The following is a 16,463-nucleotide window of genomic DNA, read 5'->3' as shown; positions in this document are numbered from 1 at the left end:
GTCCTATAAACTATCCTAAGTTAAAATTAACTGAGGCTGTTGGGACGTGCTAGCGTCGCATGTCAAAACGGAAGATGAATACGCGGGTGGAGCCTCATCGTCAGGTAGTTTCTTAGACAACTTCCGAAGGAATCTGACAAGTTTATTTTAAATCCCATTTGTTTCTAAATAGTAAAATACGAGAGGAATTTTGTACTAATGTAATAACAAAAACGAAGACAAGTAAAATAATATTTTATCCTTAATTCAAATGGCTCTGAGCACTATGCGACTTAACTTCTGAGGTCATCAGTCGCCTACAACTTAGAACTAATTAAATCTAACTAACCTAAGGACATCACACACATCCATGCCCGAGGCAGGATTCGAACCTGCGACCGTAGCGGTCACTCGGCTCCAGACTGTAGCGCCTAGAACCGCACGGCCACTCCAGCCGGCCCTATCCTTAATTAGAAGATTCGTTTGCGTAAGCAATCTACTTACTAATTTCAGCTAATAGGAGAATTAGCTGTCCTGTAAAATCATTGCTAATGTTCTCTGCAGTGTCCCACCGCAGTATTTTGTTCCACGTATCGACAAACGAAGATTAGATGGATAGATCACATAACTAATGAGGAGGTATTGGACAGAATTGGGAAGGAGAGAAATTTGTGGCACAACTTGACTAAAAGAAGGGATCGGTTGGTAGGACATATTCTGAGGCATCAAGGGATCACCAATTTAGTATTGGAGGGCAGCGTGGAGGTTAAAAATCGTAGAGGGAGATCAAGAGATGAATACACTAAACAGATTCAGAAGGATGTAGGTTGCAGTAGGTACTGGGAGATGCAGCTTGCACAGGATAGAGTAGCATGGGGAGCTGCATCAAACCAGTCTCAGGACTGAAGACCACAACAACAACAACAACAACATCGACAAATAAGTTCCATTTTACAGTACCATACGTATTTAAATGATTATTTAATAACAATAAATGACTAATAATATAGTAAGTTATCAAGTGTCTGACACTTCGGAGTATAATCTTATTTATTCGTTACTTACCTTTCTCGACGGAAAGTGCTGGAAGCTTTTCTCTCACGTGTGATGCTACAGCAGTATTTCTATTATGCGATCTACAAAGTTGGTAATGTCTGTACGCGTTGTTTGTTTCATCTGATACCGTTAGAAGTCAGGAGAGCCTTCTTTGTATATCTCTGTGTTGTATACCAGAGTAATATATCGTACAATGTAACGATAATACACCTTTCAAGGAAGCGAATACGTCTGAACTGTAGCCTTTTTCACTTACGTGTTCTTCCTGACGGACGCCATCAATCCAAACACCACTCGAAGCAGCAATGACGATGAAACGCAAGGCTCTGCTTGTGATCACGAGGATATAAGGTATAATGAGATTGATTCAAATGTATCCTGTCGTAGTGAAGAGCAGCTTACTAATAATGGAGATCATTTAGATGAAATAGGTGATACTTAAAGGTCAGAAGTTTCAATCTGAAACTCGAGCAACGCGTACAATACAAGAAAAAAGTTTAATTGCTCGTGCAGAAATAGTATTCAGAAGATTATGATGAGAAACTACTTGAAATTGAAAATAAGAAGCTTTCCTTTTTAGAAGAAAAGACATCACAAAGTAAAGATAGTTAATACCGATTTTTGATGAGTACGTTGCTCCCTTGATGTTGTTAAAATGTGTCTAGTAATATGTCTTGACAGAAAAGCTGGTATAGGGAGCCTCTACTACAGGGACTGGTAGTGTGGCTCTCGTCATAACTCTTTAAGAGCTTTCAGAGCTTATCGCCAAAACAGGCAGGCGGGGGAAGGTCGGTTCTGGCGCGGTAGGCTGTTCCGTAGGAGCGCTCTGTCAACTCGTAGCCCAATGTATCAACCCCTCTTATTTTGTAATTCCGTTTGCGGTGGAAAATCGTGCGTATCTGAAAGGATGAATGATGGAAAAAGAGGAACAAGAAGCTAGAACAGAGGGTACACATAACTTCAACATAGCTCCATTTTTAATATCACTCCAATCTTCGACAATTTAGCCCCGGTTTTGCTATAGCAGTCAGAAGCAGCTGTCACCTGCGTCTAACTTGTAGAGTTCGGAAACACCATACTATCGTATTTCCTGCGGTTGAAGATATGGCCTTTGTTTGAATGTTTGCCGGGGGTACACACAACTAAAATAACCTGGGTAGTGCGAGACAAATTACGAAATCGTGCAACATAATGATTAGAGCATATAACAACATACGTATCTTCGGTTTAAATGAAAAAGGAAAGAATTAATTTCCGACTCGGAATGCTGTCACTTGATGAGAGCGTGAACAGAAGTGCCAAGAATTATGCGAAGTTTATATACAACTAAAAATTTGACGTCCGCAAGGAGAAGGGGAGGGGGAGAGGAGGGGGGCAGTAACGAGACGATACCTTGCCACTTCTTGGTATTTGGAACACAGAATTTTCTTTTCTTCCCTACAGAATTCTCATACATACCTAGATATTGTTGTCGTTGATTCTACTAAACTGCAGCTTCAGTCTGTTCTGGTATTACACTGCAGAAACAAATCATAAACGCTGTGTCTGCTTTTCATACTGTTCACAGCAGTTTACGCAGTTTCCTTTGGCTCGGCAATGGTTTACATGTTGTTCTACACTGAAGAAAAATGTGAACTTTTGCAGGGCAGCACCAAAATAGAATCCCTAAAGTTTTTTTCGTTGCTTAATTGTACCCATCCTTTTGAACAGCTGAAAAGGATGTGTGCAACATACACAGTATGTTACTGATTTCCATGGGATTTCTCTCTTCACCTTACTAAAACAAGCATGACTGAAATATGAGCATAGCTGGCTAATAATTTTTACCAACTCCAACCCGCCTCCCTCCACAAACTTGTAGTACACACTGCAAACCATGGCCATTTTATTCCTTTCCTATGCTTCACCTGTGGGTACAAATGCATCTGTTGGTAATAAAGTATCCAATTTTCTGCACTTGAATTGCAGTTTTTATCAAGTTTGTAGAAGTGTCACCTCTGGGAGTTCTCTAAACCAACGGCGTGCCAATACCCCACAATATGTAGCATTGAAACGAAAAGTGTCCGACACCAAATGGCCGTATTATCCTTCACTTGTATATGTACTTGCATATACTCGTTGACCCATAAGCCCATAGACATCTGCAAGCTTTCAAGCACACCTGGATTGTCAAATGATTTTGCAGGAGTCCATGACACTTTGGCTAAATATTTGTGCGTTAGGTAATAGCAATGACAAGTACAAATTGTGTTACGTGGTCCCACATATAACAATCAGATGGACCGAGTTCAACTGAGCACACAGATCGTAGAACTGGTCCTCCACAACCCATCCATACATCATCACAGAAGTCGCCCTCTACACTCCGAACAATGTGACTGAAATATACTGGAACCCCAAAATGCATAAAAAACTTGCTTCCTCTTATTGTTAGGTGCTCATATGCCTGAAAATCTGGAAGAGTACCTGAAGTAAAGTTCTTGTAGAAAGCAACTGTTAGGTGTGTTGGGAGAATATATGAACCTGAGAATTTTCATCGTCTCGTAATAATTATTTGTGAAAGTTTGGGTATGTTACACTGAGCCACTGTTGGTGACGCTATCGTGGATTCTATCTCAGCAATGCAATGATAACTATGAGCTACTAGCTTCTACTTGGAAACATGTTTTGATACAGCCCAATGTCTAGTAATTATTCTGCAGCATTACATAAAAATTTTGTATTACATTTATGCATACAATATTTTGATATACTGTATAGTACTTACTTACACTACCTATATAAAATGTTAAAAACAAAATGTATTTCAAATATACAGAGTGATTATAATTAAAGTCCCAGTTTCAAAACACTGAGGGAAACAAACCACTGCCCTGGATGACATCAAATTTGAATGGAATGTAATTTAAGAAGGGGAAAATATTACAGAAACAAAACAAAAATTATAACGGAAAATTTTACGACTGGATAGCACTTTGAGCGGCGGAATATGTAAAATGAGACACAGGGTACACTGTTCTGAAGTTTGCATCTGCCACAATGACACATGGAGGATAGTGCGCTGGTGGTAGCTCTTTTACGAAAATAGTGACTGTGCACCAGTAGCTCTCCAGAATTTTCAAGGATATAAAAAAAAGACATTATCTAATGTCTGCAGAGGGCCTGGAGGAAGTGAATACCAAGAAACAGGTCTCTTGAAGCACAATTTGGCAGGGGGAGGAAAAAAATTGATGAGACATCAATAGATGGCGTGGCTACATCGTTGCAGATGGAGTCGAGCAGTGGTGTGCAAACATGCAGTGCATGGGAATTGCCCAGACGTTGGACATACTGGGAGTGTGGTGCATAAAATTCTCTGAAACATCCTGCATTGCTATCCGTACAAAATTACTCATGTTAAAGAGCTGCTTCATGCTGACATTCTAGCAAGACAAACATTGAAACATCCTGTGCTGGACCAAGGCTCGAAATTGGGACCTTTGCATTTCGCGGACAAGTGCTCTATCAACAGAGCACCCAAGCATGACTCAAGACCTGTCCTCACAGCTTTACTTCTGCCAGTATGTCATCTCCTGCCTTCCAAGTTTCATATAAGCACACATTCTGATACAGAGTGTAAACTTCATCCAAGACAAACGTTTGCTCTACAATTTTTTGTTTGCATGAAAGTGGATGATGAATGGCAATGGAACATTCTGTGCACAGACAAAGCCAATTTCCACCTCAGAGGACATGCCAGTACAAAGAATTGTAGCATATGGGCAGCAAACTGGTACTACTACATTCTGCAAAGATGTGGTTTTGGTTGACAGCATTGTTTATTGTAAGGCCATATATTTTTGAGGAGTCAGGTCCTGTGGATCCTGCTACCTGTACCATCGCTGGTAAATGGTGAGAGAGTCTGTTTCACACCTATGTCATTCCAAACTTTCTACAGCATGGAACCAAGTAAGGTTTTGCAGTGGTTAGCACACTGGACTCACATTCAGGATGATGACAGTTCAAACTTGCATCCGGTCGTCCTGATTTGTAGGTTTTCCATGATTTCCCTGAATCACTTCAGTCAAATGCTGGGATGGTTCCTTTGAAATGACACAGCCAATTTGCTACCCCATCCTTCTCTAACTCGATGGGAGCGATGACCTCACTGTTGGTCCCCTCTCCCCCAAACTAATCAGCCTATAGCATGGGTTGGTTAATAGGATCATTTTTATGTGAGATGGCACACCTGCACACATTGCACAGCCAGTGAAGCAGCTGTCGAAGAGGCATTTTGGAAATGCTAGAATTATCAGGCATTGTTTCCTTACAGCCTGCTGTCCTGATAACCTGATCTTAATCCGGGTGACTTCCAGCTGAGAAAGATGCTGTGTTCAGTGCTCTGATTACAAATGTAGCTGAACTGAAGGCACACATTGCACAAAACATTCTGAAATTTACCCCTGAGAAACTCTGACAAGTCATGTAACATGCTGTTTCTCTATTTCAACTTGCAGCAGAGGGCAATGGACAGCATGTCTTGTGCCAGTCTCATAACAAAAACAAGATTTCATTCTTGCTTTAGCAACACACCATCATTAAGTGTGAAAGAATGTTGTCTAATGTTGATGTTATAACAAAATACATTGTTATTTATGGGAATATACTTCATTGGTTAATTTACTACATTGAACATATTGATCGTACCTTGTAATTCTAGCTCAAAAACAGTGGATTTTTGGAAGCAATTATCTGGCCTAGTTTGGGTTGTTTTGATAAGAGGAATAAGCCACCAAAAATTGTAAAAGTACTTCAGGAATATTCTGTAGATAGCATTAAACTTTATTTTATGAGCCACTCCATAATAGTACTTTTTAAGTGACATAGTACTTTACCTATGATAGGTATTGAGAGGGAACTATGAATCATTTGGGCTATAATTAGTTTTGTGTACTTACCCTCAGCTCTATTTCTTGGGGCATGACATGGCATCAGTCTAATCAAATCAGTTACACAAAAAAATATGCCAATTTTATAACACATCTCACTTGGCGAGGGAGCAGATGTAGCCAGAACATGTTTTTTGAACAATAGAATTTTTATTGTGTTTAAAATTTTATGATCAAATGTAGCTTTACCGGATAATTGATACTAATTTTCTTATGTTTCAGTGGTGGCAAATTCATTAGTATTGGTGAGAAGATTAGATTGCCAGATGATGTAACTATGGGTTACATAATTGGTGAGTAGTACTCCTACAACATATTTGTAAGCAGTTATATAACTGTTTGTATGTTGTTAATTCTAGCTGTGTTGCTGAGTTTGTTTGTTATATTTATTTACACAAAGATTCATAATATCTCATATTAAAGTACTCAATAAATAGTTCTCATCCACAGCGGTTTGCACTGGTTTTTAGAATCTTCAAAAACATTTAATAAACAACATATATCACAACAAAACTTTTATTGCAGTTTTCAAAAGTTTAACATCCTTTTCTTTGGAGTGGAATCTAAAACATTGTTGTTGAAATATACTTTAAATTTTTTTGTGTGTATGTACTATAAAAAGAAGCAACTAATATTAACACAGATGTGCAGAACAGTTTTTTTGTGAAGATTTTGAGAATTATTTGGGTTTATTAAAACTGGCGAATTTAACTCCAGTAATCAGCTACTCAAATATGATAATTTTGGAGACCAAAATCCAAAACATAAAATTTATTAGTATTATTTCTTGGAAGGCTTGAATTTTATGAAATGCTCAGGATTACTGTTCACTGCAGTCAAAATATAAACTTGAGTAACAAATTGTTATTTCCTATCAAATGTCACTGTTGACACCTGTCTGTTTGCCATTCACATTTCTGCTGACAGTATTGTCATGCATGCATGTGAACAGTATTATTCCAGTGTGTTACTGGTAACTGTATAAGTTATGGGAAGTGAAACATATGAGAATCTATGACTGAAGAAAAAAAATTATACATCATGTGCACAAAAGTAGTCTGGATCAGACAAAACTCCAAATCTTCAATCCCCTTAATATTATTTGCATGAAGGTGGGCAAGAAACTACTGCAAATTCAGTTTAAAGTTCGATGTGTAGTTTACGTTGCAGTAAGGCAAACTATCCTGGCAAGATAAAATATCCATATACACGTTTTGCCTACGTGTCCTTAGACATATTCATTTTGAAATGTACTGCAACACTATGAAATTAATGATGATTTGTTACGTCTTTTAAACATCACCTATTATGTATTTTAAATGGCACTACATGTGTCAAGACTGCCATTTTTGTTATTTGACAACTGGTGATGGTCATTACCACCATACAATTATAGAGCAAAATAAAAACCGTAGTTCTCATCACAATAATTATTCTTTATTTTCAGAGCATATGCTTCAAAAACCTTTGACTGTAATAGAGCAATTTCATTCTCATCTTGAGCCTATGAAATTCTTGAGACCTGACACAATACAGGATCAGGTGAGTAGATACATTGTACAATACATCTTTGTATTTAAGTTTTAACATGTGCTTTCTTCCCATGTTGTTCACTTCCAGCAGTGATTCTAAATTTGGTAGTCTAAGCTCTAGCAGATATTAGCCAAGGTCCAGTGTTTAAGGCATACAGGTAGTAATGACGTTAAGTCATTTTTATAAAACTTAATGGAATGAAGTATAGATTGTACTCCCCCCTTACCTCAGAGTAATACTGAGGGCATGGTGAGATATGACCCCACAAGGGTGCAGACAGGGAGGTGGAAAATTGTCTGGAGATCAAAATGAAGTATTAACAAGTAGAGATACGCAAGTTGTTCTACCCATCATGTTCTTACAGTCTGCCCAAGACAAGAAATCTTATCCTCAGCTCATGACTGTAAGTGCACACTGTTGTCATGTTATCCAAGTAGTATCGTGAAGAAATGTCTGTTACCAGACACGTAGCTATTGATAACATCACTACATATGGTGCACACAATAGCTGTATGTGGTCCACAAATTCAACAATGGAGTTCCTGCTGCCACTTCGCTACAGTATTATAGGATCTAAATGGTCTGTAGGTGGGTGCCAAAGCAAATCTGCTGTTTCAATTAAGGCTTCAGATGTTGCCCTGATTTCTGCCAACTGATGACTGGTGCGAGGAGCAAGAAGAAAAGGTGGAGAATACATGTAGTAAACTAGACCCTCCTGCCAGTACTTTTACTCTAAATCTTGATCTTCTCCCCTTGTGCTGAATGTTCAAATAACTTACGGGAATACAACCCGATAATGCCCTTGACAACCACTGATATTTTGACAGGCGATCACTCCATTGTTCCCAAGACACAAATGAAATAAGAGATTGCTATGCATGGTAGCTGATGCCAGAGTATTTTCCAAATAATGCTTCACCTTTATTAAAGCTGTGTTCAAAATAAAATTTTGTAGATTTGTAGGAAATATTGCCAAAAGGTAGCTTTGCAGGGGAGGAGGGAACAGCTTTGTCACTTCAGCAAAAGGTACTAGATGACGTTGCTATGGCTCTGCCTCCTTTTCCCCAGGGATGAGGCAGTGAGGGGGGGGGGGGGGGGGGGAATTTAAATTTCTGTAACGCTTGAAGATACTCTTGAGAGCTACCATAAATGTTAAAGAAAAATTTATAAAAGTCGTAATATATTGATTCGTTGTACTGTACTAGAATAGAGGGTGCATATGTTACTTCTTTTCACATTCTAGAGAGTAGTTTTCATGGAAATTGGCATGAAATTTGCCAATGACGTTTACTGTATTCACCATTGTATTTGCTAAATACCATATTTTTATCTCTAGGGCTGACTTAGAATGTTGTTACAAGAAATTCAACTTATCCTTCAGTTTTTTTTTTTTTTTTTTATTGTCTTACTGACACTTTCTTGTGTCTATCACTATGACAATTGATGTTTTAGTCCAAAACTGGATTTAGAGATTGAAGATACACAATAACAACAATAAAAGGGAAACTGAAGTATTCAACAAAATTTGCTAGGACACAGTATTGTTAAGGCTAAACATAGGAGGATAATAAATAAAGAAATTTGGAACTGTAATTTTGTATTGTATGGACAGAACAAGACAAAGAGAACAAAACAAATAATTCAGAATGTAACTATAAGAATTCCACACATAGTCTCTTTTCTTTCATGAACACAAACAACTTGTAGTATGAAATTTTACACAAGATTTCTATAATCATTCTACAGCTATTTGTCTACTTATCATAAAAAATTCATAGATATGTGATAGGATAAATTACACTTCATGGTGACATGTTTTTAAAATGTTCCTTCTATGATTGAGAAAAGAGTTGTACAACAGGTAATTCCAAGAGTTTTAATTTCTTTCTCATCTCTTGACTTCATTTCAGTATGCACTTAGAACAAAGGAAGTTAAAAATTCTGTGAATTATTTTGTTTATACTCTGTTGTTTGAATTCCTCTTCCTGTTGCCATTACTCTGATAGTCATACCTTCCATACATCACAAATTTTTAATGTTGTCCTCATTTCTGTCCAATATTAACATATTAATTTCCAGATAGGACAAACATTTGAATTACTCTTGATTGTATGCTACGTTCTAATAGATCATGTTGAAGTGGTACTGTAGTGATACTCTTACTGTAAAATTCGAGCAGTTGCTGTAAAGAATTTGCTGTCAACATGAAAGTATGTTGTAATGTATTCTGATGTAAAAGAAGTAAGTACCTTAAAACAAGATCTTGTGCACAAACATAGTATTTGGTAGGATATGAGTAAGTTACTCACTGGGACCAATGACCTCAACGGTTTGGTCCCATAGGAATTCACACACACACTTGAAGTTACTCATTTAATGCCAGGTACAGGGTTTGATACCCAGTTCATATTAGGATTTTTCCTGTCACCAAACCCAAGTTTTACCTCAGGCAATGATTGTATTGTGATATATGCCAAGTCGTGCTGTGGTTCATAGTGCACTTTAAACTGTAGGTCGCCCTATAACTGGGTGTGCAAGTAATTTCTGAAGTCAGAGGAAGATGCCTCCAATAAGACCATGACTAGTAAAGCATTTCAGTTGGATGGACTATTCAACAAGTTCAGTCTGTGAATTTTGTAGTTGCTGGAGTTCCAAAGTACATACAACATAACTGCTGATGTTCAGGTGAAAACAAAAGAAACTGTAGATAATGGTGAATGCAAGAAAACGTCAAGGACCTGTAGTGTAATTTATCAGAAATTTACATTATAATCCATTTAGATGGTCACTAATCAAGACTGTAGGCATGTTTACACTTGGTGTTCAGATAGCATGGGAATGTAAAGTCCTGGAAATAATGCCGTTGTATTTGTACCAGATTACTTAATAAAAGAAAACTTGTTAATGTTATAGGTGGCTATTGTTTATTGTTCCATTTACAATATGTAGTTCATGACACAATTTAGCAATGTATGAATTTAGAAATTTCAACATAAATTTCAACTTACAATCCAATCGTTGATAATGAACAATTCTACCTCTTCAATTTAAGATGCCATTTGTCAATACCTACATCCAATTCATTTTTTCCATTACTAATAATAACTACTGTATTAGTTTGACAGATTCCAAAAGAGTTAACTTTTGTCATTATTTTTTTATAGATCACATTTAGCTACTCACATTATAGCAAAGATGAAATGAATGTTGTGAAAATTGATGGGTTTGACAAAAGGATAGACCCAACCAGGTATGTGAACTAAATACTATGTAAATGCCTGTGCAGTAGCATAGATTCTTATTAGAAGTCAATATTTCATACTAATAACCATTAAAAAATTGCTGAGACTAAAAATTACTTTTGCTACTGAAAGTTTGTCACAGTGAGTGGTTCCCAAATCATCTCGATTGGCTAACTACCATTTCTGCTAATACTAGCTGAGATAGTACTGCTGACAACCTGCACAATATTTATTATAATTATGTGGGTTAAATAGACAGAAAATATACTCACTAAAATGAATAAAATTTAATTTATTTATAATTGTACCCTAAACTGTGGACAGTAACACTTCATTCTGTAAAGAGTTCCGGTAAATGTTAAAATGACATCAAATACTTCATTTCAGGCAACTTGTTTTCCAGTTACATTATTCATATTCCATTCATTATGTTATATTGTCCAAAAGGATAGACCCAACCAGCTCAACTAGCCTACATCTGGTTTATGATAGTTTAAATTTCACTCTCAAAGAATCATTTTGAGCAGTTTGAAACAAATAAAACCAAGCAAGAGGTTCAATTTGGCAGATTTTCCACTTTGAAGTGTGGTCTGTCAGTTGCTTCGAATACCAGGATGTGTTTTTTTTTTTCTTTTTCTTTTTTTTTTTCTCCCCCCCCCCCCCCCCCCCTTCACAGTTTCATTCTGTGTTATCTTCTGGATAAGTAAAGTGTCCACATATTGAAAGTATCAACAGATCCCAGCTTAAAGGTAATATTTTACAGTAAAATGTTCATGGGCACATGGAATTTATAGAAAGGATGTAGACGAAACGATGAAGGAAAGCAATGATAGGTTCACTGAAAGCAATCACAATCTATGCAAGGCAGCCTCGGACATGATGAATGCACAGAGAAAGAAACCTTTCTCTTCTTTAAGTTTATGCGGTTCAGATGCCATTGACAAGTATTTTTTTGACATTGTGAAAAAAATTACAGGTACAGTCCTAGAGCTGAATGTAGATACAAATGATTTAAGCTCTCATGGACAGTTCTTGCAATTTGCAGATAACTTTGTACTTGAATGGCATCAATGTTAGCAAGTCTAAACAAATGGCCAGAAGTTTCAAATGATGTGATAAAGGAGTGATTTGTTATAAATAAGATAAAAATCAGTGAAGAAAAAATGCAAAAATTGGTGCGAAGGGAGACTGGGACTACATAGGGACTGTGAAACTTGTGAGTTTTGTGGTGGATAACAAACTTATTTGGCATGAACACACAGCACATGTGATGAACTGAAACTGATTGGTATCTGCTAATGGCACTGTTTCATAACCAGGTCAGCTATGGTCTGTTACTATGGGATAAGTGTACAGGCTGCAAGATCTTACTATTACTAAAAAAGCAATAATGATCGTAACATCAAGCAGGAAACTGGACCACTGAAAACTCATCTTCACACGTCTAGGAGTGATCACAATTTACAGTCTATCTTCAGCTGTCTCATATACATGAAGGAAAATTATGAAACAGTCAGCAACAGGAGTGATATACACAATTATAACATGCACAATAAGGAAAACCTAGAAATGCTGAGCTGTCAAATATTGATGGCAGCAGACAGTTTTCCTGTAGTGGTTATTAAATCATTGTCATCTACAGATTGAAATGTAGTCCTTAGAACCAGTGGAATTTTGAGGAAAGATATCACACAATCTATGGCAAAAACCACTGTACAGTTTGAATGAACTTTTTAACAGTAAAACAGCAAGTCGAACTGCATAAACAATGCACTGCTGTGCAAAAGTGATTGCTGGTTAATGAACACATACTTAAAAAATTGTCACTTTATATGTTACTATTCTATCACACATAACTGATTTGTTGTTGTGTTGTAATCTACATGTTTGTATAATCTTAACTTTGTAATACTGATACAGTCTGTCCAATCATGGCTACCAAATGATGTAGCCATGGTAATAATGGTAAATACTATTGAAAGTGAGCACTCTGCTGTGTAAGCAGCACCTTTTGCAGAAGCCAGTCTAAAGATCCTGGAATTCATTACTCCCTAATGGTATTTTTTGCTTATGATGACGTGTGCTTCAGTTAAATTATGATTTCCCAAACCAAAATAAAAGTGAGAGAAATTACCCATAGACTTTTGGTCCCTTTCCTAAGTTCAAAATGTGTTTGTTTATTCTTGTGCAAAAATCTTTAGCTAGCTCTCATCGGACATTATCTATGTACTGAAAAGTTTTGTGTATCCGCACTTTCTAGAAATTATCTGCTCATCTGGACTTAAGGTCTGAAGATGCATTTTAGCTTCACAATAGGAAAAATGCTCATTGTAAAAGAGTCATGCAGTGAATATTAATGTGCCCGTGTAGACATTAAGTAGTAATAGTAGATAAACTATAGCTATTGAATATAAATAAGGAAGTGGCAGCTTCCATATCATATTTTACAATATGATGTTCAGCATGAAAATTAGTAAAAACCAATTAGTGCTTCACTTTAATGTACACCATAATTTTTTCTACACCCTTGAAGATTCTCCTTAAAAATGGAATCTATAGCATGTCATGAATGACTTGTTCTTCATGTTCTGTAGATCCATTCTGAAGGGAAACCTTCAGGGACAGAACAAGTCAAGGTACATATAAACAAAGAATAGTCAACTGACACATTTCATTAGTGAATTAAACTGTGATAAATACACATTGTTGCTTTTGTGTGCACTGGTAACAAATTTATTTGTTTCCTTTTCCAGGTTCCTATCAATACACTGCTTTTTATTTCCATACTTCAGTTTCTGCCCAAGGTAGCAGAAGAATGGGCAAAAAATCCACGACATTTATGGAAAGACTGTGTTCAATGAACAGCTTCTTTATAGATCAACATTATTAAACCTTATCAAGTGCAATGTATTTTCAAAGAAAATTTGTCAGCATTACATATTATTTTGCATTCTGAGAGAGAATTAGTCATATTTTATCTGTTCACACTACTTAGTTGTTATTAAAAAAAGGATGATTTATTAAGGCAGTGTTATTAATAATAGATCTGATATTTTTGAGAGGCTATGTACAGTTTTGCAAGTGTTGGTGCTGAGTACATTACTCTGAACTGCGACACAATGGGTGGTTTAACTGTTGGAAGTCTTTCTTGAGGCTTGAGGTGCTGTGATGGAAATTGTATAAAATTCTATAAATATATAAATTTATGTGACGTTGTATTAGATGTATATAGATATATTTATTGAAGTCAGTGTTCATATATGGTAAAAGTTATATTTTGATGCAACATTTGTTTGTCATTCAAAGTAATAGCATGTTTTAAAATTCGTATCAATTGCTAAATGTGCATCATTATTCATTAAGTGAATGATCTCAGTGGCAGAGTATTCTGTTGGAGTCTGCTGATATGTTTTATTTTATGGTAGTTGTGACCTCCAAAATTAAATTTTAGTATGTCTTCAAGTTGCCTATGAATTCATATTTAGGACATACTGCATTATGTATCCTGATTATCTCTAATACAGTTACAGGTTCTTGAAAACATGTGATAAGGGCCCACATTAGCACAGGTTGTTATGCATTTTAATAGTTTACCATTTAGGCATGCTCAGTATAACCTGTATTCGAAAAATGTATTACATTTCATAAGAGAATTATGGAAGAGTGTAATTTGTGTCATTTTATAAAATTTCTTTTCACTCTGTATGTTCAAATCAGCATCTTCTTTTACATTGTGAAAAGTATCAATGCTGCTGCTGTGTCAGAAGAAATGTGAAATGTTGATTTGAAAAAGATTTACTAGTTGTAGAAATGCAATGTTTGAATATACTGAGAATCCGCTATTAAAGTCATAAAATTAGAGCATACTGATGGTTAAAATAGACAAAACAAATTTTTGGTTAAAATGGGAAATAGTCAAGTACATTATATGTAATGAGATCTGGCTTAAAATACCATATCTTAGAACACATTTATTGATAAGTCCAGCAGAAATTTGGGCTTCAATTTAGATTGTCATTGCAGACTATTAATTTTTTAAAAATGTGTAAACCTAATTTTTGAACATTGAACTTAACAGTTAAAATAATGAAAAAGTAAACTCTGTCTTGTATGCATGATTTTTATCTTCAGTATTTGTACACACCTTTACATTAAAAATGAGTAGTTCATGCTTTTCATTTCTCCTTGCATATAAATATTGTTGTAAATTGAAATTTGATTGTTTTATTTTTCTAATAATAAATGCTGAAATTATGTGAGAAACAAATGAAATCTTTTGAGGGAATTGTCATGAGCTGTACATAAAATATTGTGTAATATTTTGTAAATAATGGTTTGTACATTCATTTTTATTTTGGTGATCCAATAGTGGTAATTCACCACAAGGTTTTATGTGAACCATGGAAATACTGAAAATTATTAAACAAATTTTCTTTGTTTGCAATAGAAGTCTATTATGATATGCATACAGATGTTTCATTCACTCTAGTATTATTTTTGTAAAAATATGTTGCTCATAAAGATCTATATATGGAAGTTACAAATAAAAATGTTTTGTTACCTTTCTCTGACTTTTTATTTCAAATTTTTTGTATGCAATCTAAAATTTTATTTTGCCGAAATTTAGCACGCAGATACCATTATGAAATACAGATCTCTTATAAAATTGTCTAAAATGGTGAAAAAAGAACACAAGTTAATGAAGGTAATTAGTTAGTAAATAATGCCTGTTGTAACACTGTTTCAAACAACGTAAACTCCAGGTAGGAATATCAACAATGTAGGAAAAGACAGATTGCTAGGTACCATAACAGGACACACAGAGTTGCAGACTGGCATAATTAAAAAGACACTCGCATATGGCTTTCAGCCACACAGGCTTCATCAGTAAAAACACATACACATGCACGCACAAGTGTGATGTGCTGATGAATGCTGTGGTCGAAAATTATATTAGAGTTGAAATGTCTTCTTTACAGTAAGTAGCAATCTGCCTTTTCCTGTATTGTTGATACTCATAACTCTTTGTTTCGTGGCTAAGTTCTGAGAGAGCTTGTTTGAGAAGAATGAGTGTACACACAATCACATTACAGTACTTGTCTGCACTTTTTAAACAAATGGCAAAACAGAAGTTTCTGTGAAGCAGGTTAGTGAAAAAAGAATAGAGTACTTCATAGAAAGTTTTGTTAATAAATAAGGCAATATGTATAATACTTGTAATCTGTGATAACTACTGGTCTTGGTCCATCTCAGAAATAAAAAAGGGGTAAAACATAATAGAATAAGAATGAGCAATGATCTCAAGATACTTTTTAAATTGAATGCTAATGGAACTTGTATTAGAAATTCAATCACACATGTCACCTGCACAAAAACAACACTCAAATAAATTAACTGCCACAGCCAATTCCTATCTGAGAGGTTTTGGTTGTACACTAAGGTTGAAGTCCCTCAAAAACCTGTGTCCAGACACAAGATGTTGACACAATACTCAAAATGGATATATAAAAAAATTAAAGCTGAAATTTTTAATTGCAACATCAAATATTCCTTCAAAAAAGAACTTGGCAGTTTTGCCATCGTACAAGTGCTGTTCCATAACGATGATGAATAAGAAAAATATCAATATTAGTGGCATTAAAAAGTAGCTAAAAGCCATTAAAATTCGAAAGAGACTGATAGACTCTAAACAGAATGCACAATTTTATCCGCTATTAAGTATAAT

The 16,463-nt window shown here is 35.7% G+C and overlaps 1 protein-coding gene across 1 annotated transcript in view; it reads left to right on the top strand.

Moving 5' to 3' along the window:
• The window catches only part of LOC126188969 (fringe glycosyltransferase), a 620,508-nt gene extending 605,206 nt beyond the window's left edge, over positions 1-15,302 (top strand). The window contains exons 8-11 of the mRNA XM_049930739.1: positions 6,186-6,256; positions 7,411-7,505; positions 10,661-10,746; positions 13,492-15,302. Coding sequence (XP_049786696.1) covers positions 6,186-6,256; positions 7,411-7,505; positions 10,661-10,746; positions 13,492-13,546 — 307 coding nt within the window. The 3' untranslated portion in view covers positions 13,547-15,302. The remainder of the gene's footprint in view (positions 1-6,185; positions 6,257-7,410; positions 7,506-10,660; positions 10,747-13,491) is intronic.
• The last annotated feature ends 1,161 nt before the right edge of the window (positions 15,303-16,463 follow it).

The sequence above is a fragment of the Schistocerca cancellata genome, chromosome 1 (genome assembly GCF_023864275.1).
Source record: "Schistocerca cancellata isolate TAMUIC-IGC-003103 chromosome 1, iqSchCanc2.1, whole genome shotgun sequence".
NCBI classification, from domain to species: Eukaryota; Metazoa; Arthropoda; class Insecta; order Orthoptera; family Acrididae; genus Schistocerca; species Schistocerca cancellata.
This window is presented reverse-complemented; position numbering and strand designations above follow the sequence as displayed.